At 44.3% G+C, this 27,169-nt stretch overlaps 2 protein-coding genes across 3 annotated transcripts in view; one reads left to right on the top strand and one right to left on the bottom strand.

Moving 5' to 3' along the window:
• The window catches only part of LOC139413939 (centromere protein P), a 179,568-nt gene that overhangs the window by 133,516 nt on the left and 18,883 nt on the right, over window positions 1-27,169 (top strand). The window lies entirely within an intron of this gene.
• LOC139413926 (extracellular matrix protein 2, female organ and adipocyte specific) overlaps window positions 1-27,169 on the bottom strand; it is a 46,052-nt gene that overhangs the window by 3,907 nt on the left and 14,976 nt on the right. The window contains exons 3-8 of the mRNA XM_071161788.1: window positions 24,904-25,092; window positions 19,445-20,125; window positions 14,984-15,099; window positions 4,752-4,887; window positions 4,330-4,487; window positions 341-480 (exon numbers count right to left, since the gene is read on the bottom strand). Coding sequence (XP_071017889.1) covers window positions 341-480; window positions 4,330-4,487; window positions 4,752-4,887; window positions 14,984-15,099; window positions 19,445-20,125; window positions 24,904-25,092 — 1,420 coding nt within the window. The remainder of the gene's footprint in view (window positions 1-340; window positions 481-4,329; window positions 4,488-4,751; window positions 4,888-14,983; window positions 15,100-19,444; window positions 20,126-24,903; window positions 25,093-27,169) is intronic.

Genomic DNA, 27,169 nt, shown 5'->3' with positions numbered 1-27,169 from the left:
AACAGGTTATGGTAGTAGATGCTTAGGGGGCAACGGTTTGTGTCAAGAACTGCAACGCTGCTGGGTTTTTTTTTTTCACACTCAAAGACAGTTTCTCGCGTGTATCAAGAATGGTCTACCGCCCAAAGCACATCCAGCCAACTGTGGGAAGCATTGGAGTCCACATGGGCCAGCATCCCCGTGGAATGCTTTCGACACCTTGTAGAGTCCATGTCCTGACGAATTGATGCTGTTCTGAGGGCAGGGGGGGGAGGGGGGCAACTCAGATATAACTTTACTATAGTTTCTTTGTAATATATGCAGTGAAAAGAAGACTTGTGAAATCCTCTAGTTTTCTTACTTGTGGTTGATCCATGCTAGAGGGGCAATCCTGGACTCCTCCAGTCTGTTGTGTCTCAGTGAGATCACGTTCAGGTTAGTGGATTGGTTGAAGACGCAGTCGGATATCTCTTCTATCAGGTTGTTCTCAAGATAAACCTCCTGCGAACAGAACGATAAAATGAAGAGTATTTATACACAATGGAGATGCACTGTTTGCCGGAGAGGCCCTTTGCTCCTCTAATAGACAACAACACATGACAGGCTGTACAGGATGTTATGTAATGACAGGCTGTACAGGATGTTATGTGATGACAGGCTATACAGGATGTTATGTAATGACAGGCTGTACAGGATGTTATGTGACGACAGGCTGTACAGGATGTTATGTGATGACAGGCTATACAGGATGTTATGTGATGACAGGCTGTACAGGATGTACAGGATGTTATGTGATGACAGGCTGTACAGGATGTTATGTAATGACAGGCTGTACAGGATGTTATGTGATGACAGGCTATACAGGATGTTATGTGATGACAGGCTGTACAGGATGTTATGTGATGACAGGCTGTACAGGATGTTATGTAATGACAGGCTATACAGGATGTTATGTAATGACAGGTTGTACATGATGTTATGTGATGACAGGCTGTACATGATGTTATGTGATGACAGGCTGTACAGGATGTTATGTGATGACAGGCTGTACAGGATGTTATGTGATGACAGGATGTTATGTGATGACAGGCTGTACATGATGTTATGTGATGACAGGCTGTACATGATGTTATGTGATGACAGAATGTTATGTGATGACAGGCTGTACAGGATGTTAGGTGATGACAGGCTGTACAGGATGTTATGTGATGACAGGCTGTACAGGATGTTATGTAATGACAGGCTGTACAGGATGTTATGTGATGACAGGATGTTATGTGATGACAGGCTGTACATGTTATGTGATGACAGGCTGTACATGATGTTATGTGATGACAGGCTGTACAGGATGTTATGTGATGACAGGCTATACAGGATATTATGTGATGACAGGCTGTACAGGATGTTATGTAATGACAGGCTATACAGGATGTTATGTGATGACAGGCTGTACAGGATGTTATGTGATGACAGGCTGTACAGGATGTTATGTAATGACAGGCTATACAGGATGTTATGTAATGACAGGTTGTACATGATGTTATGTGATGACAGGCTGTACATGATGTTATGTGATGACAGGCTGTACAGGATGTTATGTGATGACAGGCTGTACAGGATGTTATGTGATGACAGGATGTTATGTGATGACAGGCTGTACATGATGTTATGTGATGACCGGCTGTACATGATGTTATGTGATGACAGGCTGTACAGGATGTTATGTGATGACAGAATGTTATGTGATGACAGGCTGTACAGGATGTTAGGTGATGACAGGCTGTACAGGATGTTATGTGATGACAGGCTGTACAGGATGTTATGTAATGACAGGCTGTACAGGATGTTATGTGATGACAGGATGTTATGTGATGACAGGCTGTACATGATGTTATGTGATGACAGGCTGTACAGGATGTTATGTGATGACAGGCTATACAGGATGTTATGTAATGACAGGCTGTACAGGATGTTATGTGATGACAGGCTGTACAGGATGTTATGTGATGACAGGCTGTACAGGATGTTATGTGATGACAGGCTATACAGGATGTTATGTGATGACAGGCTGTACAGGATGTTATGTAATGACAGGCTATACAGGATGTTATGTAATGACAGGCTGTACAGGATGTTATGTGATGACAGGCTGTACAGGATGTTATGTAATGACAGGCTATACAGGATGTTATGTGATGACAGGCTGTACATGATGTTATGTGATGACAGGCTGTACAGGATGTTATGTGATGACAGGCTGTACATGATGTTATGTGATGACAGGCTGTACATGATGTTATGTGATGACAGGCTGTACAGGATGTTATGTGATGACAGAATGTTATGTGATGACAGGCTGTACAGGATGTTAGGTGATGACAGGCTGTACAGGATGTTATGTGATGACAGGCTGTACAGGATGTTATGTAATGACAGGCTGTACAGGATGTTATGTGATGACAGGATGTTATGTGATGACAGGCTGTACAGGATGTTATGTAATGTCAGGATGTACAGGATGTTATGTAATGACAGGATGTTATGTGATGACAGGATGTACTGGCTGTTTTGTGAAGCAGAGCTGAGTGTTGAGGTTAGCCGTGTTTGAGCCACTCCTTCCTGACATGGCACCTTGTCTTTAACCAAAGCGTGAGAGTGAGTCGTGGATAAGGCTTATCAAGAAAAGGGCTGTAGTTTCTTCACTGTGTTTCATTGAAATGGACAGATGTGTACTGTCCACTTATCAGCGAAAAACCACACTGTGTTTATGACACATTTATTCTTATAAAGATTAATAAATGCATTTCTATGGCTAAAACAATATTTCATATATATATATATATATATAAACTCAGCAAAAAAAGAAACGTCCTCACTGTCAACTGCGTTTATTTTCAGCAAACTTAACATGTGTAAATATTTGTATGAACATAACAAGATTCAACAACTGAGACATAAACTGAACAAGTTCCACAGACATGTGACTAACAGAAATTGAAAAATGGAATAATGTGTCCCTGAACAAAGGGGGGAGTCAAAATCTGGACTGCACCAGATTTGCCAGTTCTTGCTGTGAGATGTTACAACAGGTCACAGGTCCCAGACGTGCTCAATGGGATTGAGATCCGGGCTCTTCGCTGGCCATGGCAGAACACTGACATTCCTGACTTGCAGGAAATCCCGCACAGAACGAGCAGTATGGCTGGAGGGTCATGTCAGGATGAGTCTGCAGGAAGGGTACCACATGAGAGAGGAGGATGTCTTCCCTGCACAGCGTTGAGATTGCCTGCAATGACAACAAGTTCAGTCCGATGATGCTGTGACACACCGCCCCAGACCATGACGGACCCTCCACCTCCAAATCGATCCCGCTCCAGAGTACAGGCCTTGGTGTAACGCTCATTCCTTCGACTATAAACGCAAATCCGACCATCACACCTGGTGAGACAAAACTGCGACTCGTCAGTGAAAAGCGCTTTTTGCCAGTCCTGTCTGGTCCAGCGACGGTGGGTTTGCGTCCATAGATGACGTTGTTGCCAGTGATGTCTGGTGAGGACCTGCCTTACAACAGGCCTACTAGCCTCTCTCAGCCTATTGCGGACAGTCTGAGCACTGATGGAGGGATTGTGCGTTCCTGGTGGCAGTTGTTGCCATCCTGTACCTGTCCCGCAGGTGTGATGTTCGGATGTACCGATCCTGTGCAGGTGTTGTTACATGTGGTCTGCCACTGCGAGGACTATCAGCTGTCCATCCTGTCTCCCTGTAGCGCTGTCTTAGGCATCTCACAGTACTGACATGGCCACATCTGCAGTCTTCATGCCTCCTTGCAGCATGCCTAAGGCACGTTCACACAGATGAGCAGGGACCCTAGGCATCTTTCTTTTGGTGTTTTTCAGAGTCAGTAGAAAGGCCTCTTTAGTGTCCTAAGTTTTCATAACTGTGACCTTAATTGCCTACCCGTCTGTAAGCTGTTAGTGTCTTAACGACCGTTCCACAGGTGCATGTTCATTCATTGTTTATGGTTCATGGAACAAGCATGGGGGAAACAGTGTTTAAACCCTTTACAATGAAGATCTGTGAAGTTATTTGGAGTTTTACGAATTATCTTTGAAAGACAGAGTCCTGAAAAGGGGACGTTCCTTTTTTTGCTGAGTTTATATATGAATATATATATACACACATTTTCCTTAAAAGTATATTTTTTTGTTATTTTCCCCACTACAACAAACAGATCCTTAAATTCATGTCATTTTGGCCGACCGGTGGCTTCGAAGCCTCTCCATGGCCAATACATAGCCTCAGTAATCCAGGGTTTATATACATCTTTGGATAAAAACTGATAAATCTCACCAGCAGAGATGGAGGCAGGCCCTGGGGGACGGTCCTGAAGTGGTTTCTGCCCAGACGGAGGTAAGAGAGCTGAGAGAGGGGACTGAAAGCTTGATGATCCACGTTCCCTTCGTTCAGGACGTTTCCCTCCAACTCCAAGATCAACAGGCTACTCAGACCTTTCAGAAATTACACAGCAGTGAAAACATTTTCCTATAAAAGTCTCCCTGTGCTGGTTATGGTTTCAGGCACTTCCACTAACAAATATTTATGTTTGTACAGTTGAATTTTTTTTTTTGTTGTTGACTGAAGCATTGCAGTTTTACAAATATTATTGCCTGAAATGCCCCCCCCCCCCCCCCCCCCCCCCCCAAAAAAAACGTACTTTGAAAATGTTTGTCCAGTAACTAGTAACATGTAGATTTGTTGTTTTGTTTGGTTACCTTGGAAGCTGTTCTCCTCGATGCCTTTGAGGTGGTTCTCATTGATCTTGAGTTCCTGTAGTGTTGATGGGAGATCTGTTGGAACCGTCTCTAGGAGGTTGTTGTCCAGGAACAGACGGCTCAGGAACTTCAGGCCCTGACCAACGATCATTAACAACATGACACAACGTGCGTCTCTGGGGAATTTAAACAACTCTAACCAATGGAAAATAAAGTACTTTATATATCTAGATAGATGTTCTATCGTTGCCATGGTGATGGAAAATAAAGTACTTTATATATCTAGAAAGATGTTCTATCGTTGCCATGGTGATGGAAAATAAAGTACTTTATATATCTAGATGTTCTATCGTTGCCATGTTATAGTGATGGAAAATACTCTGTCATTCTGTGGAAGGGGAAACCGATAAAGAAAGGTAAATATTGTACATTGGAATGGAACAGTCACAGTATCACACCTGGTTTGAAATACTTATTGGGACTATTCTATTGGTTCCGTTAAGGAAGGCAAGCTAAATCAAGCGCACCTAAAGTATTGGAAAAGAAAAACGATCGATGTTGTCACAATAATTTTTTTTAACGAAATCAAAGGTTCTTGCTGTAGAAATGTCCTGATTGTCGCACCTCACCTCTTTCTGGTGATATAGTACCTCGGTGGATCTAGCTGGCTGGAAATAGGTTTCTCTCTCCCTGTTCCCCTGAGGTTTCTCTATCCCTGTTCCCCTGAGGTTTCTCTCTCCCTGTTCCCCTGAGGTTTCTCTCTCCCTGTTCCCCTGAGGTTTCTCTATCCCTGTTCCCCTGAGGTTTCTCTCTCCCTGTTCCCCTGAGGTTTCTCTATCCCTGTTCCCCTGAGGTTTTTCTATCCCTGTTCCCCTGAGGTTTCTCTATCCCTGTTCCCCTGAGGTTTCTCTATCCCTGTTCCCCTGAGGTTTCTCTCTCCCTGTTCCCCTGAGGTTTCTCTCTCCCTGTTCCCCTGAGGTTTCTCTATCCCTGTTCCCCTGAGGTTTCTCTCTCCCTGTTCCCCTGAGGTTTCTCTATCCCTGTTCCCCTGAGGTTTTTCTATCCCTGTTCCCCTGAGGTTTCTCTATCCCTGTTCCCCTGAGGTTTCTCTCTCTCTGTTCCCCTGAGGTTTCTCTATCCCTGTTCCCCTGAGGTTTCTATATCCCTGTTCCCCTGAGGTTTCTCTCTCTCTGTTCCCCTGAGGTTTCTCTATCCCTGTTCCCCTGAGGTTTCTCTATCCCTGTTCCCCTGAGGTTTCTCTCTCTCTGTTCCCCTGAGGTTTCTCTCCCTGTTCCCCTGAGGTTTCTCTCTCCCTGTTCCCCTGAGGTTTCTCTATCCCTGTTCCCCTGAGGTTTCTCTCTCCCTGTTCCCCTGAGGTTTCTCTATCCCTGTTCCCCTGAGGTTTCTCTCTCCCTGTTCCCCTGAGGTTTCTCTATCCCTGTTCCCCTGAGGTTTCTCTATCCCTGTTCCCCTGAGGTTTCTCTATCCCTGTTCCCCTGAGGTTTCTCTATCCCTGTTCCCCTGAGGTTTCTCTCTCCCTGTTCCCCTGAGGTTTCTCTATCCCTGTTCCCCTGAGGTTTCTCTCTCCCTGTTCCCCTGAGGTTGCTCTATCCCTGTTCCCCTGAGGTTTCTCTCTCCCTGTTCCCCTGAGGTTTTCCTATCCCTGTTCCCCTGAGGTTTCTCTCTCCCTGTTCCCCTGAGGTTTCTCTATCCCTGTTCCCCTGAGGTTTCTCTCTCCCTGTTCCCCTGAGGTTTCTCTCTCCCTGTTTCCCTGAGGTTTCTCTATCCCTGTTCCCCTGAGGTTTCTCTCTCCCTGTTCCCCTGAGGTTTCTCTATCCCTGTTCCCCTGAGGTTTCTCTCTCCCTGTTCCCCTGAGGTTTCTCTATCCCTGTTCCCCTGAGGTTTCTCTCTCCCTGTTCCCCTGAGGTTTCTCTATCCCTGTTCCCCTGAGGTTTCTCTATCCCTGTTCCCCTGAGGTTTCTCTCTCTCTGTTCCCCTGAGGTTTCTCTATCCCTGTTCCCCTGAGGTTTCTATATCCCTGTTCCCCTGAGGTTTCTCTCTCTCTGTTCCCCTGAGGTTTCTCTATCCCTGGTCCCCTGAGGTCTCTCTAAACCTGTTCCCCTGAGGTTTCTCTCTCTCTGTTCCCCTGAGGTTTCTCTCCCTGTTCCCCTGAGGTTTCTCTCTCCCTGTTCCCCTGAGGTTTCTCTATCCCTGTTCCCCTGAGGTTTCTCTCTCCCTGTTCCCCTGAGGTTTCTCTATCCCTGTTCCCCTGAGGTTTCTCTCTCCCTGTTCCCCTGAGGTTTCTCTATCCCTGTTCCCCTGAGGTTTCTCTATCCCTGTTCCCCTGAGGTTTCTCTATCCCTGTTCCCCTGAGGTTTCTCTATCCCTGTTCCCCTGAGGTTTCTCTCTCCCTGTTCCCCTGAGGTTTCTCTATCCCTGTTCCCCTGAGGTTTCTCTCTCCCTGTTCCCCTGAGGTTTCTCTATCCCTGTTCCCCTGAGGTTTCTCTATCCCTGTTCCCCTGAGGTTTCTCTCTCCCTGTTCCCCTGAGGTTTCTCTCTCCCTGTTCCCCTGAGGTTTCTCTATCCCTGTTCCCCTGAGGTTTCTCTCTCCCTGTTCCCCTGAGGTTTCTCTCTCCCTGTTTCCCTGAGGTTTCTCTATCCCTGTTCCCCTGAGGTTTCTCTCTCCCTGTTCCCCTGAGGTTTCTCTATCCCTGTTCCCCTGAGGTTTCTCTCTCCCTGTTCCCCTGAGGTTTCTCTCTCCCTGTTCCCCTGAGGTTTCTCTATCCCTGTTCCCCTGAGGTTTCTCTCTCCCTGTTCCCCTGAGGTTTCTCTATCCCTGTTCCCCTGAGGTTTCTCTCTCCCTGTTCCCCTGAGGTTTCTCTCTCCCTGTTCCCCTGAGGTTTCTCTATCCCTGTTCCCCTGCGGTTTCTCTCTCCCTGTTCCCCTGAGGTTTCTCTATCCCTGTTCCCCTGAGGTTTCTCTCTCCCTGTTCCCGTGAGGTTTCTCTCTCCCTGTTCCCCTGAGGTTTCTCTCTCCCTGTTCCCCTGAGGTTTCTCTATCCCTGTTCCCCTGAGGTTTCTCTCTCCCTGTTCCCCTGAGGTTTCTCTCTCCCTGTTCCCCTGAGGTTTCTCTCTCCCTGTTCCCCTGAGGTTTCTCTCTCCCTGTTCCCCTGAGGTTTCTCTCTCCCTGTTCCCCTGAGGTTTCTCTATCCCTGTTCCCCTGAGGTTTCTCTCTCCCTGTTCCCCTGAGGTTTCTCTCTCTCTGTTCCCCTGAGGTTTCTCTCTCCCTGTTCCCCTGAGGTTTCTCTCTCCCTGTTCCCCTGAGGTTTCTCTCTCCCTGTTCCCCTGAGGTTTCTCTATCCCTGTTCCCCTGAGGTTTCTCTATCCCTGTTCCCCTGAGGTTTCTCTCTCCCTGTTCCCCTGAGGTGTCTCTATCCTTGTTCCCCTGAGGTTTCTCTCTCCCTGTTCCCCTGAGGTTTCTCTATCCCTGTTCAGATGAGGTTTCTCTCTCCCTGTTCCCCTGAGGTTTCTCTATCCCTGTTCCCCTGAGGTTTCTCTATCCCTGTTCAGATGAGGTTTCTCTCTCCCTGTTCCCCTGAGGTTTCTCTATCCCTGTTCCCCTGAGGTTTCTCTATCCCTGTTCAGATGAGGTTTCTCTCTCCCTGTTCCCCTGAGGTTTCTCTATCCCTGTTCCCCTGAGGTTTCTCTATTCCTATTCATCTGAGGTTTCTCTATCAATGTTCAAATTATGTTTCTCTATCCCTGTTCAAATTAGGTTTCTCTATCCCTGCTCCCCTGAGGTTTCTCTCTCCCTGTTCAAATTAGGTTTCTCTCTCCCTGTTCCCCTGAGGTTTCTCTATCCCTGTTCCCCTGAGGTTTCTCTATTCCTATTCATCTGAGGTTTCTCTATCAATGTTCAAATTATGTTTCTCTATCCCTGTTCAAATGAGGTTTCTCTCTCCCTGTTCCCCTGAGGTTTCTCTATCCCTGTTCCCCTGAGGTTTCTCTCTCCCTGTTCCCCTGAGGTTTCTCTATCCCTGTTCCCCTGAGGTTTCTCTCTCCCTGTTCCCCTGAGGTTTCTCTCTCCCTGTTCCCCTGAGGTTTCTCTATCCCTGTTCCCCTGAGGTCTCTCTAAACCTGTTCCCCTGAGGTTTCTCTCTCTCTGTTCCCCTGAGGTTTCTCTCCCTGTTCCCCTGAGGTTTCTCTCTCCCTGTTCCCCTGCGGTTTCTCTATCCCTGTTCCCCTGAGGTTTCTCTCTCCCTGTTCCCCTGAGGTTTCTCTATCCCTGTTCCCCTGAGGTTTCTCTCTCCCTGTTCCCCTGAGGTTTCTCTATCCCTGTTCCCCTGAGGTTTCTCTATCCCTGTTCCCCTGAGGTTTCTCTATCCCTGTTCCCCTGAGGTTTCTCTATCCCTGTTCCCCTGAGGTTTCTCTCTCCCTGTTCCCCTGAGGTTTCTCTATCCCTGTTCCCCTGAGGTTTCTCTATCCCTGTTCAGATGAGGTTTCTCTCTCCCTGTTCCCCTGAGGTTTCTCTATCCCTGTTCCCCTGAGGTTTCTCTATCCCTGTTCAGATGAGGTTTCTCTCTCCCTGTTCCCCTGAGGTTTCTCTATCCCTGTTCCCCTGAGGTTTCTCTATTCCTATTCATCTGAGGTTTCTCTATCAATGTTCAAATTATGTTTCTCTATCCATGTTCAAATTAGGTTTCTCTATCCCTGCTCCCCTGAGGTTTCTCTCTCCCTGTTCAAATTAGGTTTCTCTCTCCCTGTTCCCCTGAGGTTTCTCTATCCCTGTTCCCCTGAGGTTTCTCTATTCCTATTCATCTGAGGTTTCTCTATCAATGTTCAAATTATGTTTCTCTATCCCTGTTCAAATGAGGTTTCTCTCTCCCTGTTCCCCTGAGGTTTCTCTATCCCTGTTCCCCTGAGGTTTCTCTCTCCCTGTTCCCCTGAGGTTTCTCTATCCCTGTTCCCCTGAGGTTTCTCTCTCCCTGTTCCCCTGAGGTTTCTCTCTCCCTGTTCCCCTGAGGTTTCTCTATCCCTGTTCCCCTGAGGTTTCTCTATCCCTGTTCCCCTGAGGTTTCTCTCTCCCTGTTCCCCTGAGGTTTCTCTCTCCCTGTTCATCTGAGGTTTCTCTATCCCTGTTCCCCTGAGGTTTCTCACTCCCTGTTCCCGTGAGGTTTCTCTCTCCCTGTTCCCCTGAGGTTTCTCTCCCTGTTCCCCTGAGGTTTCTCTATCCCTGTTCCCCTGAGGTTTCTCTCTCCCTGTTCCCCTGAGGTTTCTCTCTCCCTGTTCCCCTGAGGTTTCTCTCTCCCTGTTCCCCTGAGGTTTCTCTCTCCCTGTTCCCCTGAGGTTTCTCTCTCCCTGTTCCCCTGAGGTTTCTCTCTCCCTGTTCCCCTGAGGTTTCTCTCTCCCTGTTCCCCTGAGGTTTCTCTCTCCCTGTTCCCCTGAGGTTTCTCTCTCCCTGTTCCCCTGAGGTTTCTCTCTCCCTGTTCCCCTGAGGTTTCTCTCTCTCTGTTCCCCTGAGGTTTCTCTCTCCCTGTTCCCCTGAGGTTTCTCTCTCCCTGTTCCCCTGAGGTTTCTCTCTCCCTGTTCCCCTGAGGTTTCTCTATCCCTGTTCCCCTGAGGTTTCTCTATCCCTGTTCCCCTGAGGTTTCTCTATCCTTGTTCCCCTGAGGTTTCTCTATCCTTGTTCCCCTGAGGTTTCTCTCTCCCTGTTCCCCTGAGGTTTCTCTATCCCTGTTCCCCTGAGGTTTCTCTATCCCTGTTCCCCTGAGGTTTCTCTATCCCTGTTCAGATGAGGTTTCTCTCTCCCTGTTCCCCTGAGGTTTCTCTATCCCTGTTCCCCTGAGGTTTCTCTATCCCTGTTCAGATGAGGTTTCTCTCTCCCTGTTCCCCTGAGGTTTCTCTATCCCTGTTTCTCTATTCCTATTCATCTGAGGTTTCTCTATCAATGTTCAAATTATGTTTCTCTATCCCTGTTCAAATGAGGTTTCTCTATCCCTGCTCCCCTGAGGTTTCTCTCTCCCTGTTCAAATTAGGTTTCTCTCTCCCTGTTCCCCTGAGGTTTCTCTATCCCTGTTCCCCTGAGGTTTCTCTATTCCTATTCATCTGAGGTTTCTCTATCAATGTTCAAATTATGTTTCTCTATCCCTGTTCAAATGAGGTTTCTCTATCTCTGTTCCCCTGAGGTTTCTCTCCCTGTTCAAATGAGGTTTCTCTCCCTGTTCTTCTGAGGTTTCTCTATCCCTGTTCATCTGAGGTTTCTCTATCCCTGTTCAAATGAGGTTTCTCTCTCCCTGTTCCCCTGAGGTTTCTCTCTCTCTGTTCCCCTGAGGTTTCTCTCTGCCTGTTCCCCTGAGGTTTCTCTCTCCCTGTTCAAATGAGGTTTCTCTATCCCTGTTCCCCTGAGGTTTCTCTCTCCCTGTTCATCTGAGGTTTCTCTATCCCTGTTCAAATTAGGTTTCTCTATCCCTGTTCCCCTGAGGTTTCTCTCTCCCTGTTCCCCTGAGGTTTCTCTCTCCCTGTTCCCCTGAGGTTTCTCTCTCCCTGTTCCCCTGAGGTTTCTCTCTCCCTGTTCCCCTGAGGTTTCTCTATCCCTGTTCAGATGAGGTTTCTCTATCCCTGTTTATCTGAGGTTTCTCTATCCCTGTTCCCCTGAGGTTTCTCTCTCTCTGTTCCCCTGAGGTTTCTCTCTCCCTGTTCCCCTGAGGTTTCTCTCTCCCTGTTCCCCTGAGGTTTCTCTCTCCCTGTTCCCCTGAGGTTTCTCTATTCCTATTCATCTGAGGTTTCTCTATCCCTGTTCATCTGAGGTTTCTCTATCCCTGTTCAAATGAGGTTTCTCTATCCCTGTTCCCCTGAGGTTTCTCTCTCCCTGTTCATCTGAGGTTTCTCTATCCCTGTTCAAATTAGGTTTCTCTATCCCTTTCCCCCTGAGGTTTCTCTCTCCCTGTTCAAATTAGGTTTCTCTATCCCTGTTCAAATTAGGTTTCTCTATCCCTGTTCAAATGAGGTTTTTCTATCCCTGTTCCCCTGAGGTTTCTCTATCCCTGTTCCCCTGAGGTTTCTCTCTCCCTGTTCAAATGAGGTTTCTCTCTCCCTGTTCCCCTGAGGTTTCTCTCTCCCTGTTCAAATTAGGTTTCTCTCTCCCTGTTCAAATTAGGTTTCTCTCTCCCTGTTCAAATTAGGTTTCTCTCTCCCTGTTCAAATGAGGTTTCTCTCTCCCTGTTCCCCTGAGGTTTCTCTCTCCCTGTTCCCCTGAGGTTTCTCTCTCCCTGTTCCCCTGAGGTTTCTCTCTCCCTGTTCAAATTAGGTTTCTCTCTCCCTGTTCAAATGAGGTTTCTCTCTCCCTGTTCCCCTGAGGTTTCTCTCTCCCTGTTCAAATTAGGTTTCTCTCTCCCTGTTCCCCTGAGGTTTCTCTTGACTAAGAGCCATGGAATGTTGTTTTGGTTAAAAGGCCTGTGCAGGTTTGTGGCAGAGCAGGGTGAAGGGTGAATGGGGGTGATGCTAGCTCAACAGGCATCCTTCCTTTAAAGCCTCCGTGGCTTAAAGAGTTTAGACTGTGTTTCATTGTGCAAACTAAATGGCAGACTGGCTCCAAGAGTCATGCTACAGTTTAAATTAGCTCATGTTGGTTTAAAACGGGTAGAAGTGAGATTTTGGCGTCTGTTGTGCCTCGCAAAGTTAAATCATATATCTATACTGCTGATGTCCATCGAAGTGTTTTGAGATTCAAGAGTGAATGGAATGTAATTTTGGATTTTCTCCAATATTCTCCAAAGTGTAATTGCAGTAATTAACGGAGGATGGTTGAAGTGGCCATCACTAAAGAGATAGTTTCTCTTTGGACAAATGTGTCATGGACACCAGACCCAGATCCAACTAACCCGGCTCTAATGTTCACTTATCAAACAAATAACTGCTAGCTAACCTGTGTTCTCTCCCTCTCTCATCAGTGTAGTGTTGTGTTCGGGCCTAGTCAAGAACTCTAACATGATAGGCCGCTGTGTGTTCTGGGAAATGTTCCAGATGGATTTAAATATTGACTGTTTAAAAACGCAGACTTTTGACCAGAGAGAGTGAGTCAAATGCCCCCCCCCCCGCCCCCCCCATGTTGACATGCTTCTGTTTGTTCACATATTCATCTGCTTAGACTGTTCCCACACTGTTCATATTTCATTGGTTGGACAGGCTCATTGGAAACAGACTCCTTATTTTTGGAAAGTGTGTGAGGCAATGGCCGCAGAGAAACAGACTCTTACTTTGAAGGAGTGTGGAGTGAAGCCAGCAGAAGAAGAAGAAGAAAAAACAGACTCTTACTTTGAAGGAGTATAGGCCGATGCCAGCAGAGAGATGGGCTCTTATTTCAAAGGAGAGACTCTTACTTTGAAGGAGTATAGGCCGATGCCAGCAGAGAGACGGGCTCTTATTTCAAACGAGAGACTTACTTTGAAGGAGTATAGGCCGATGCCAGCAGAGAGATGGGCTCTTATTTGAAAGGAGAGACTTACTTTGAAGGAGTATAGGCCGATGCCAGCAGAGAGACGGGCTCTTATTTCAAACGAGAGACTTACTTTGAAGGAGTATAGGCCGATGCCAGCAGAGAGACGGGCTCTTATTTCAAAGGAGAGACTTACTTTGAAGGAGTATAGGCCGATGCCAGCAGAGAGACGGGCTCTTATTTCAAAGGAGAGACTTACTTTGAAGGTGTATAGGCCGATGCCAGCAGAGAGACGGGCTCTTATTTCAAAGGAGAGACTTACTTTGAAGGAGTATAGGCCGATGCCAGCAGAGAGACGGGCTCTTATTTCAAACGAGAGACTCTTACTTTGAAGGTGTATAGGCCGATGCCAGCAGAAAGACGGGCTCTTATTTCAAACGAGAGACTCTTACTTTGAAGGTGTATAGGCCGATGCCAGCAGAGAGACGGGCTCTTATTTCAAACGAGAGACTCTTACTTTGAAGGAGTATAGGCCGATGCCAGCAGAGAGACGGGCTCTTATTTCAAACGAGAGACTCTTACTTTGAAGGTGTATAGGCCGATGCCAGCAGAGAGACGGGCTCTTATTTCAAAGGAGAGACTTACTTTGAAGGAGTATAGGCCGATGCCAGCAGAGAGACGGGCTCTTATTTCAAACGAGAGACTCTTACTTTGAAGGTGTATAGGCCGATGCCAGCAGAAAGACGGGCTCTTATTTCAAACGAGAGACTCTTACTTTGAAGGTGTATAGGCCGATGCCAGCAGAGAGACGGGCTCTTATTTCAAAGGAGAGACTTACTTTGAAGGAGTATAGGCCGATGCCAGCAGAGAGACGGGCTCTTATTTCAAACGAGAGACTCTTACTTTGAAGGTGTATAGGCCGATGCCAGCAGAGAGACGGGCTCTTATTTCAAAGGAGAGACTTACTTTGAAGGAGTATAGGCCGATGCCAGCAGAGAGACGGGCTCTTATTTCAAACGAGAGACTCTTACTTTGAAGGTGTATAGGCCGATGCCAGCAGAGAGACGGGCTCTTATTTCAAACGAGAGACTCTTACTTTGAAGGTGTATAGGCCGATGCCAGCAGAGAGACGGGCTCTTATTTCAAACGAGAGACTTACTTTGAAGGAGTATAGGCCGATGCCAGCAGAGAGACGGGCTCTTATTTCAAACGAGAGACTTACTTTGAAGGAGTATAGGCCGATGCCAGCAGAGAGACGGGCTCTTATTTCAAACGAGAGACTTACTTTGAAGGAGTATAGGCCGATGCCAGCAGAGAGATGGGCTCTTATTTCAAACGAGAGACTCTTACTTTGAAGGTGTATAGGCCGATGCCAGCAGAGAGATGGGCTCTTATTTCAAACGAGAGACTCTTACTTTGAAGGTGTATAGGCCGATGCCAGCAGAGAGACGGGCTCTTATTTCAAACGAGAGACTTACTTTGAAGGAGTATAGGCCGATGCCAGCAGAGAGACGGGCTCTTATTTCAAACGAGAGACTTACTTTGAAGGAGTATAGGCCGATGCCAGCAGAGAGACGGGCTCTTATTTCAAACGAGAGACTTACTTTGAAGGAGTATAGGCCGATGCCAGCAGAGAGACGGGCTCTTATTTCAAACGAGAGACTCTTACTTTGAAGGTGTATAGGCCAATGCCAGCAGAGAGACGGGCTCTTATTTCAAAGGAGAGACTCTTACTTTGAAGGAGTATAGGCCAATGCCAGCAGAGAGACGGGCTCTTATTTCAAATGAGAGACTCTTACTTTGAACGCACGTGGGGCAATGCCAGAAGTCACCAACTTGTTCTTGCTCAGGTTAATCCACTCCAGGTTGGGGATACCATTGAACGCCCCCACTGGGATGGTTGAGATGGCGTTACCTGGCGGTAAATTAAGAGACATATTAATCTGAGGAATAACATGAATATCGTCCATGCTGGGGATAGTGTTTTCATTATTCAGCCTGGTGTTATAGTGTTGTTAAATACTAGTGTTCAGAATGACTGGACTCCATAGCCTGGTGTTATAGTGTTAAATACTAGTGTTCAGAATGACTGGACTCCATAGCCTGGTGTTATAGTGTTGTTAAATACTAGTGTTCAGAATGACTGGACTCCATAGCCTGGTGTTAAATACTAGTGTTCAGAATGACTGGACTCCATAGCCTGGTGTTATAGTGTTGTTAAAGACTAGTGTTCAGAATGACTGGACTCCATAGCCTGGTGTTATAGTGTTGTTAAATACTAGTGTTCAGAATGACTGGACTCCATAGCCTGATGTTATAGTGTTGTTAAAGACTAGTGTTCAGAATGACTGGACTCCATAGCCTGGTGTTATAGTGTTGTTAAAGACTAGTGTTCAGAATGACTGGACTCCATAGCCTGGTGTTATAGTGTTGTTAAATACTAGTGTTCAGAATGACTGGACTTCATAGCCTGGTGTTATAGTGTTGTTAAATACTAGTGTTCAGAATGACTGGACTCCATAGCCTGGTGTTATAGTGTTGTTAAATACTAGTGTTCAGAATGACTGGACTCCATAGCCTGGTGTTATAGTGTTGTTAAATACTAGTGTTCAGAATGACTGGACTCCATAGCCTGGTGTTATAGTGTTGTTAAATACTAGTGTTCAGAATGACTGGACTCCATAGCTTGGTGTTATAGTGTTGTTAAATACTAGTGTTCAGAATGACTGGACTCCATAGCCTGGTGTTATAGTGTTGTTAAATACTAGTGTTCAGAATGACTGGACTCCATAGCCTGGTGTTATAGTGTTGTTAAATACTAGTGTTCAGAATGACTGGACTCCATAGCCTGGTGTTATAGTGTTGTTAAATACTAGTGTTCAGAGTGACTGGACTCCATAGCCTGGTGTTATAGTGTTGTTAAATACTAGTGTTCAGAATGACTGGACTTCATAGCCTGGTGTTATAGTGTTGTTAAATACTAGTGTTCAGAATGACTGGACTCCATAGCCTGGTGTTATAGTGTTGTTAAATACTAGTGTTCAGAATGACTGGACTCCATAGCCTGGTGTTATAGTGTTGTTAAATACTAGTGTTCAGAATGACTGGACTCCATAGCCTGGTGTTATAGTGTTGTTAAATACTAGTGTTCAGAATGACTGGACTCCATAGCCTGGTGTTATAGTGTTGTTAAATACTAGTGTTCAGAATGACTGGACTCCATAGCCTGGTGTTATAGTGTTGTTAAATACTAGTGTTCAGAATGACTGGACTCCATAGCCTGGTGTTATAGTGTTGTTAAATACTAGTGTTCAGAATGACTGGACTCCATAGCCTGGTGTTATAGTGTTGTTAAATACTAGTGTTCAGAATGACTGGACTCCATAGCTTGGTGTTATAGTGTTGTTAAATACTAGTGTTCAGAATGACTGGACTCCATAGCCTGGCGTTATAGTGTTGTTAAATACTAGTGTTCAGAATGACTGGACTCCATAGCCTGGTGTTATAGTGTTGTTAAATACTAGTGTTCAGAATGACTGGACTCCATAGCCTGGTGTTATAGTGTTGTTAAATACTAGTGTTCAGAGTGACTGGACTCCATAGCCTGGTGTTATAGTGTTGTTAAATACTAGTGTTCAGAATGACTGGACTTCATAGCCTGGTGTTATAGTGTTGTTAAATACTAGTGTTCAGAATGACTGGACTCCATAGCCTGGTGTTATAGTGTTGTTAAATACTAGTGTTCAGAATGACTGGACTCCATAGCCTGGTGTTATAGTGTTGTTAAATACTAGTGTTCAGAATGACTGGACTCCATAGCCTGGTGTTATAGTGTTGTTAAATACTAGTGTTCAGAGTGACTGGACTCCATAGCCTGGTGTTATAGTGTTGTTAAATACTAGTGTTCAGAATGACTGGACTCCATAGCCTGGTGTTATAGTGTTGTTAAATACTAGTGTTCAGAATGACTGGACTCCATAGCCTGGTGTTATAGTGTTGTTAAATACTAGTGTTCAGAATGACTGGACTCCATAGCCTGGTGTTATAGTGTTGTTAAATACTAGTGTTCAGAATGACTGGACTCCATAGCCTGGTGTTATAGTGTTGTTAAATACTAGTGTTCAGAATGACTGGACTCCATAGCTTGGTGTTATAGTGTTGTTAAATACTAGTGTTCAGAATGACTGGACTCCATAGCCTGGTGTTATAGTGTTGTTAAATACTAGTGTTCAGAATGACTGGACTCCATAGCCTGGTGTTATAGTGTTGTTAAATACTAGTGTTCAGAGTGACTGGACTCCATAGCCTGGTGTTATAGTGTTGTTAAATACTAGTGTTCAGAATGACTGGACTTCATAGCCTGGTGTTATAGTGTTGTTAAATACTAGTGTTCAGAATGACTGGACTCCATAGCCTGGTGTTATAGTGTTGTTAAATACTAGTGTTCAGAATGACTGGACTCCATAGCCTGGTGTTATAGTGTTGTTAAATACTAGTGTTCAGAATGACTGGACTCCATAGCCTGGTGTTATAGTGTTGTTAAATACTAGTGTTCAGAATGACTGGACTCCATAGCCTGGTGTTATAGTGTTGTTAAATACTAGTGTTCAGAATGACTGGACTCCATAGCCTGGTGTTATAGTGTTGTTAAATACTAGTGTTCAGAATGACTGGACTCCATAGCCTGGTGTTATAGTGTTGTTAAATACTAGTGTTCAGAATGACTGGACTCCATAGCCTGGTGTTATAGTGTTGTTAAAGACTAGTGTTCAGAATGACTGGACTTCATAGCCTGGTGTTATAGTGTTGTTAAATACTAGTGTTCAGAATGACTGGACTCCATAGCCTGGTGTTATAGTGTTGTTAAATACTAGTGTTCAGAATGACTGGACTCCATAGCCTGGTGTTATAGTGTTGTTAAATACTAGTGTTCAGAATGACTGGACTCCATAGCCTGGTGTTATAGTGTTGTTAAATACTAGTGTTCAGAATGACTGGACTTCATAGCCTGGTGTTATAGTGTTGTTAAAAACTAGTGTTCAGAATGACTGGACTCCATAGCCTGGTGTTATAGTGTTGTCAAATACTAGTGTTCAGAATGACTGGACTCCATAGCCTGGTGTTATAGTGTTGTTAAATACTAGTGTTCAGAATGACTGGACTCCATAGCCTGGTGTTATAGTGTTGTTAAATACTAGTGTTCAGAATGACTGGACTCCATAGCCTGGTGTTATAGTGTTGTTAAATACTAGTGTTCAGAATGACTGGACTCCATAGCCTGGTGTTATAGTGTTGTTAAATACTAGTGTTCAGAATGACTGGACTCCATAGCCTGGTGTTATAGTGTTGTTAAATACTAGTGTTCAGAATGACTGGACACCATAGCCTGGTGTTATAGTGTTGTTAAATACTAGTGTTCAGAATGACTGGACACCATAGCCTGGTGTTATAGTGTTGTTAAATACTAGTGTTCAGAATGACTGGACTCCATAGCCTGGTGTTATAGTGTTGTTAAATACTAGTGTTCAGAATGACTCTGTTGTGCTTTCCATGACTACGTGTCCTGCAAGTCAAGACATGGTCCAAAAGCTCTCATACTTCTAGTGCATACCATAATTATGCCAAAAGCCTCCATAATTGCAGTATATAAACCAACAGGCATGAGAAGCTAATAAATCTATCCTCCAGTATTTATTTTTCTCTTTAGTTTCTAGTCCTATTAACTTTAGTCTGTGTGACCACATTAGGAATTACCATCACAACGACCAAACAAAAAACATTACTCACTTCTCAATAGAAGTCTCTGCATGGGGATTGTTTTTTGTGTTTTGGGTGATTTGTGATTTGACATTTCTGGTTTAGTGTCTAACACGTGATATGATGGTGTGTTGTCTACCTTATACAGCACTTGCACACACACGCACACACACACACACACACACACGCACGCACGCGCACACACAGCTGCCTTAAAGGAAAATTCCAACCAAAAACTCTCGTTTGGTATTTGTTTAATTAGTAAATTGTTGATTTAGTCCCAATATGTTTTGCATGTCAGCAATCATGTTTTCAAGATATGTCACTTTCCAAGTGCAGAAATACAGCCGGTAAAACGCAGTATCATATGATACCGGCTGTATTTCTGCACTTTGAAAGTTACATATCTTGAAAACATATTGGGACTATATCAACAATTTACTAATTAAATATATACCAAATTATCGTTTTTTTTTTGGGGTTGGAGTTTTCCTTAAACTTACCCTCCAGGCTCAGAGACTTGAGTTCAGGGATGTTCAGGGGAGGGAAGTTGGTCAGCTGGGCGTTCTCACACGTCACGATGACATCAGAGATATCACAACCTAACGGGAGGGTGTTCCCAGGTCCGTGTGCCACCACTCCCCACTCCGCTCTTCCATCCTCCTCTTGTTTCTCAGTGGGCTCGGCTAGGGGAGGTGTAAGGAGGTCCTCTTCGGTCGGCTCCTCTGGAAAGATCTGGAAAACATCTCCTCTCAATAGCCACTCCATGTCTTCCTCCTCCTGCTCCCTCTCCTCTTCTTCTTCTTCCTCTAGCTCCCTGAGGTTCTCCTTCAGGTCCTCCTCGTGTCTCCTCCTCTCCTCCTCCAGCTTCCTTTCCTGCTCCTTCATGGCCGCCTCTGCTTCCTCCTGCCTCTTCTCTGCCTCCTTCTCCATCTGCAGCCGCTCTTCCTCGCGCCTCCTCTCCTCCTGCAGCCTCCTCTCCTCCTGCAGACTCCTCTGTCTCTCAGCCTCCTCCTTCTTCTGTTTCTTCCTCCTCTTTTTCTCTGCGTCCTTCTTGAGAAGACGTGCCTCCTCCTCCCTGTGCTCCTCCTCCTCTCTCTTCAAGAGGAGTTCGATCTCGGCCTGGGAGCGGGGCACGGCGGGGTCATGGTCAGGGTTCACATGGTCGCTGGGGTCGTTGGGAACTGGGGAATTGCCAGAGAAGTAAGGGACGTCACCACGGGCTGCTGGCCCAGCCAATCAGAACCGCAGAGTGTTAGGGAAAGAGGATGGGATGGAGGGAAAGAGGATGGGAGGGATGGAGAGAGAGACGAGGGATGGAGAGAGAGACGAGGGATGGAGAGAGAGACGAGGGGTGGAGAGGGAGACGAGGGATGTAGAGAGAGACGAGGGATGGAGGGAGAGACGAGGGATTGGAGAGAGAGACGAGGGATGGAGAGAGAGACGAGGGATGGAGAGAGAGACGAGGGATGGAGGGAGAAACGAGGGATGGAGGGAGAAACGAGGGATGGAGGGAGAAACGAGGGATGGAGGGAGAAACGAGGGATGGAGAGAGGCGAGGGATGGAGAGAGAGACGAGGGATGGAGGGAGAGACGAGGGATGGAGAGAGAGACGAGGGATGGAGAGAGAGACGAGGGATGGAGGGAGAGACGAGGGATGGAGAGAGAGACGAGGGATGGAGAGAGAGACGAGGGATGGAGAGAGAGACGAGGGATGGAGAGAGAGACGAGGGATGGAGGGAGCGACGGAGGGTAAGGCAAGCGACGGTGGGAGAGGCGAGCGACGGAGGGAGAGGCGAGAGAGGGAGAGACGAGGGATGGAGAGCGAGACGAAGGATGGATGCGAGGGACGAGAGAGAGAGATGCGAGGGATGGAGAGAGAGGCGAGGGATGGAATGGAGGGAGAGGCGAGGGATGGAATGGAGGGAGAGGCGAGGGATGGAATGGAGGGAGAGGCGAGGGATGGAGGGAGAGGTGGGGGATGGCGAGGGATGGCGGGAGGGAGAGGCAATGAATGAAGGGCGGGAGAGGCGAGGGAGGAAGAGAAGGATAGATCCAGGAGAGAGGGATAGATTGGTGGAGGCATATTCATGCCTCCACCAATGAAAAGTTATCAACTAGTGTTTTAGGTGAGTTCAGTGTTACACTCTATATCTTTGTAGACCTCCACAAGTCTGGTTCATCATTGGGAGCAATTTCCAAAAAACTGAATGTACCACATTCTTCTGTGCAAAGAATAGTACGCAAATATAAACACCATGGGACCATGCAGCCATCATACTCCTCAGGAAGGAGACGCGCTCTGTATCTTAGAGTTAAGATTAGTACTACGATAGTTAAGATTAGTACTACGGTAGTTAAGATTAGTACTACGATAGTTAAGATTAGTACTACGGTAGTTAAGATTAGTACTACAGTAGTTAAGATCGGTTAAGATAGTACTACGGTAGTTAAGATTAGTAATACGATAGTTAAGATTAGTACTACGGTAGTTAAGATTAGTACTACAGTAGTTAAGATCGGTTAAGATAGTACTACGGTAGTTAAGATTAGTACTACGGTAGTTAAGATCAGTTAAGATAGTACTATGGTAGTTAAGATTAGTACTACGATAGTTAAGATCAGTTAAGATAGTACTACGGTAGTTAAGATTAGTACTACGATAGTTAAGATTAGTACTACGGTAGTTAAGATTAGTACTACAGTAGTTAAGATCGGTTAAGATAGTACTACAGTAGTTAAGATTAGTACTACGGTAGTTAAGATTAGTACTACGGTAGTTAAGATTAGTACTACGGTAGTTAAGATCAGTTAAGATAGTACTACGGTAGTTAAGATTAGTACTACGATAGTTAAGATCAGTTAAGATAGTACTACGGTAGTTAAGATTAGTACTACGGTAGTTAAGATTAGTACTACAGTAGTTAAGATCGGTTAAGATAGTACTACGGTAGTTAAGATTAGTACTACGGTAGTTAAGATTAGTACTACGATAGTTAAGATTAATACTACGATAGTTAAGATTAGTACTACGATAGTTAAGATTAGTACTACGGTAGTTAAGATTGGTACTACGGTAGTTAAGATTAGTACTATGGTAGTTAAGATAGTACTACGATAGTTAAGATTAGTACTACGGTAGTTAAGATTAGTACTACGGTAGTTAAGATAGTACTACGGTAGTTAAGATTAGTACTACGGTAGTTAAGATTAGTATTACGATAGTTAAGATAGTACTACGATAGTTAAGATTAGTACTACGGTAGTTAAGATCAGTTAAGATTAGTACTACGATAGTTAAGAGTTAAGATTAGTACTACGATAGTGAAGATTAGTACTACGATAGTTAAGATCGGTTAAGATAGTACTATGGTAGTTAAGATTAGTACTACGGTAGTTAAGATTAGTACTACGATAGTTAAGATAGTACTACGATAGTTAAGATTAGTACTACGGTAGTTAAGATCAGTTAAGATTAGTACTACGATAGTTAAGATTAGTACTACGGTAGTTAAGATCGATTAAGATAGTACTACGATAGTTAAGATTAGTACTATGGTAGTTAAGATTGGTTAAGATAGTACTATGGTAGTTAAGATTAATACTACGATAGTTAAGATTAGTACTACGATAGTTAAGATTAGTACTACGATAGTTAAGATAGTACTACGGTAGTTAAGATCGGTTAAGATTAGTACTACGGTAGTTAAGATTAGTACTACGGTAGTTAAGATCAGTTAAGATTAGTACTACGATAGTTAAGAGTTAAGATTAGTACTACGATAGTTAAGATAGTACTACGATAGTTAAGATTAGTACTACGATAGTTAAGATAGTTAAAATTAGTACTACGATAGTTAAGATAGTACTACGGTAGTTAAGATCGGTTAAGATTAGTACTACGGTAGTTAAGATTAGTACTACGGTAGTTAAGATCAGTTAAGATTAGTACTACGATAGTTAAGAGTTAAGATTAGTACTACGATAGTTAAGATTAGTACTACGGTAGTTAAGATCGGTTAAGATAGTACTACGGTAGTTACGATCGGTTAAGATAGTACTACGTTAGTTACGATCGGTTAAGATAGTACTATGGTAGTTAAGATTAGTACTACGGTAGTTAAGATTCGTACTACGGTAGTTAAGATCGGTTAAGATAGTACTATGGTAGTTAAGATTGGTACTACGGTAGTTAAGATTAGTACTACGATAGTTAAGATCGGTTAAGATAGTACTATGGTAGTTAAGATTGGTACTACGGTAGTTAAGATTAGTACTACGGTAGTTACGATCGGTTAAGATAGTACTACGTTAGTTAAGATTAGTACTATGGTAGTTAAGATTGGTACTACGGTAGTTAAGATTAGTACTACGATAGTTAAGATCGGTTAAGATAGTACTATGGTAGTTAAGATTAGTACTACGGTAGTTAAGATTAGTACTACGGTAGTTAAGATCGGTTAAGATAGTACTACGATAGTTAAGATTGGTACTACGGTAGTTAAGATTAGTACTACGGTAGTTAAGATCGGTTAAGATAGTACTACGGTAGTTAAGATTAGTACTACGGTAGTTAAGATCGGTTAAGATAGTACTACGATAGTTAAGATTGGTACTACGGTAGTTAAGATTAGTACTACGATAGTTAATATTAGTACTACGGTAGTTAAGATAGTACTACGGTAGTTAAGATTAGTACTACGGTAGTTAAGATAGTTAAGATTAGTACTACAGTAGTTAAGATTAGTACTACGATAGTTAAGATTAGTACTACAGTAGTTAAGATCGGTTAAGATAGTACTACGGTAGTTAAGATTAGTACTACGATAGTTAAGATTAGTACTACAGTAGTTAAGATCGGTTAAGATAGTACTACGGTAGTTAAGATTAGTACTACGGTAGTTAAGATTAGTACTACAGTAGTTAAGATCGGTTAAGTTAGTACTACAGTAGTTAAGATTAGTACTACGATAGTTAAGATTAGTACTACAGTAGTTAAGATCGGTTAAGATAGTACTACGGTAGTTAAGATTAGTACTACGGTAGTTAAGATTAGTACTACGATAGTTAAGATTAGTTAAAATGGCCAGTGAAACACCACAATAACAATATAAACAACAACACCTACCTAACACCACAATAACAATATAAACAACAACACCTACCTAACACCACAATAACAATATAAACAACAACACCTACCTAACACCACAATGACAATATAAACAACAACACCTACCTAACACCACAATAACAAAATAAACAACAACACCTACCTAACACCACAATAACAATATAAACAACAACACCTACCTAACACCACAATAACAATATAAACAACAACACCTACCTAACACCACAATAACAATATAAACAACAACACCTACCTAACACCACAATAACAATATAAACAACAACACCTACCTAACACCACAATGACAATATAAACAACAACACCTACCTAACACCACAATAACAATATAAACAACAACACCTACCTAACACCACAATAACAATATAAACAACAACACCTACCTAACACCACAATAACAATATAAACAACAACACCTACCTAACACCACAATAACAATATAAACAACAACACCTGCCTAACACCACAATAACAATATAAACAACAACACCTACCTAACACCACAATGACAATATAAACAACAACACCTACCTAACACCACAACAACACCTACCTAACACCACAATAACAATATAAACAACACCTACCTAACACCACAATAACAATATAAACAACAACACCTACCTAACACCACAACAACACCTACCTAACACCACAATAACAATATAAACAACACCTACCTAACACCACAATGACAATATAAACAACAACACCTACCTAACACCACAACAACACCTACCTAACACCACAATAACAGTATAAACAACACCTACCTAACACCACAATAGCAATATAAACAACAACACCTACCTGTATCCATGCAGACAGGACAGCACTCCCCAGTGGGAGTGTAGGGGTAGTGACATCGTAGCTGGGGACAAAGGATCTCGTCACAGACCACCTCCCCTCCACTACACAGACAGGTAACACACTGCTTGGGGGACCAGACAGCTTTCTCAAACATGGTGATGCCCTGGTACACACACTGGCCCCTTTTACCTGGACAGGGGGGGGGGGGGCAAGGCAAGGCAGAGGGGTTGATATCATAGGGACAAACGTACATTCTGTGATCAGATATCAAAGGATTGTGCCTGGAGTTTTTCCTCGTTGTAGCCTTACCTGGTCAAGGAGTTAGGAAAAGGAATGGACCTGTACTGTTATACAGTCCAACAGGGTTTCTCAACTAGGTGATTTTTATTATTTCCGAAGCGAAAAACGAAATATATACTGAACAAAAATATAAATGCAACATGAGACAATTTCAAAGATTTTACTGAGTTACAGTTCATATAAGGAAATCAGTCAATTTAAATAAAGTCATTAGGCCCTAATCTATGGATTTCACATGACTGGGAATACAGATATGCATCTGTTGGTCACAGATACCTTTAACAAAAAGGTAAGGAGTGTGGATCAGAACACCAGTCGGTATCTGATGTGATCAGAACACCAGTCGGTATCTGATGTGATCAGAACACCAGTCGGTATCTGATGTGATCAGAACACCAGTCAGTATCTGATGTGACCACCATTTGTCTCATGCGGCACAACACATCTCCTTCACATAGAGTTGACCAGGCTGTTGATTGTGGCCTGTGGAATGTTGTCCCACTCATCTTCAATGGCTGTGTGAAGTTGCTGGATATTGGCGGGAACTGGAACACGCTGTCGTACACGTCGATCCAGAGGATCCCAGACATGCTCAATGGGTGTCATGTCTGGTGAGTATTCAGGCCATGGAAGAACCGGGACATTTTCAGCTTCCAGGAATTGTGTTCAGATCCTTGTGATATTATCCTGCTGAAACGTGAGGTGAAGGCGGCGGATGAATGGCACGATAATCGGCCTCAGGATCTCGTTACGATATCTCTGTGCATTCAAATTTTCATCAAAAAAATGCAATTGTGTTTGTTGTCTGTAGCTTATGCCTACCCATACCATAACCCCACCGGCACCATGGGGCACTCTGTTCACATTGTCAACGTTGAGTTTGCCGAAAGGCACCTAAAGGACTCAGGCCATGAGAAACAATATTCTCTGGTCTGATAAAACCAAGATTGAACTCTTTAGCCTGAATGCCAAGTGTCACACCTGGCACCATCCCTACGGTGAAGCATGGTGGTGGCAGCATCAGGCTGTGGGGATGTTATTCAGCGGCAGCGACTGGGAGACTAGTCGGGATCGAGGGAAAGATGAACGGAGCAAAGTATAGAGAGATCCTTGATGAAAACCTGCTCCAGAGCGCTCAGACTAGGGCGAAGGTTCACCTTCCAACAGGACAACAACCTTATCCACACAGCAAAGACAACGCAGGAGTGGCTTCGGGACAAGTCTCTGAATGTCCTTGAGTGGCCCAGACAGAGCCCGGACTTGAACCCGATCAAACATCCCTGGAGAGACTTGAAAATAGCTGTTCAGCGACGCTCCCTATCCAACCTGACAGAGCTTGAGAGGATCTGCAGAGAAGAATGTGAGAAACTCCCCAAATACAGGTGTGCCAAGCTTGTAGCGGCATACCCAAGAAGACTCGAGGCTGTAATCACTGCCAAAGGTGCTTCAACGTGTATTGACTCAGTGGTGTGAATACTTGTGTAAATGTTCTATATTTCATTTTCAGTAAATTATCAAACATTTATAAAAATGTTTTCAGTTTGTCATTTTGGGGTTTTGTGTGTAAGATGGGTGGAAAAAAATCTATTTAATCCATTTTAAATTCAGTTTGTAACATTAACAAAATGTGGATTAAGTCAAGGGGTATGAATACTTTCTGGAGGGCACTGTATGTGATTGTATACACATGTAAGCAACGTTTGAAATAATTCTGTTTTAGTCGAATGTTAAATCAGTTTGAGCTTCTTCCAGTCCATTTGCAGTCTACAAGTTATTTCTCATTATGTTCTGGCACTTTGACCCTCCACTTTAAGAAAAATGTGGCGCACGGCTAAATCTAGTTTATGATCTATAGTAACAGCTCCTTATCCGCTGGGCTATAGCTCCAACTCCTTATCCTCTGGGCTACAGCTCCAACTCCTTATCCTCTGGGCTACAGCTCCAACTCCTTATCCTCTGGGCTACA

Source organism: Oncorhynchus clarkii, chromosome 7, assembly GCF_045791955.1.
Source record: "Oncorhynchus clarkii lewisi isolate Uvic-CL-2024 chromosome 7, UVic_Ocla_1.0, whole genome shotgun sequence".
NCBI lineage: Eukaryota > Metazoa > Chordata > Actinopteri > Salmoniformes > Salmonidae > Oncorhynchus > Oncorhynchus clarkii.
This window is presented reverse-complemented; position numbering and strand designations above follow the sequence as displayed.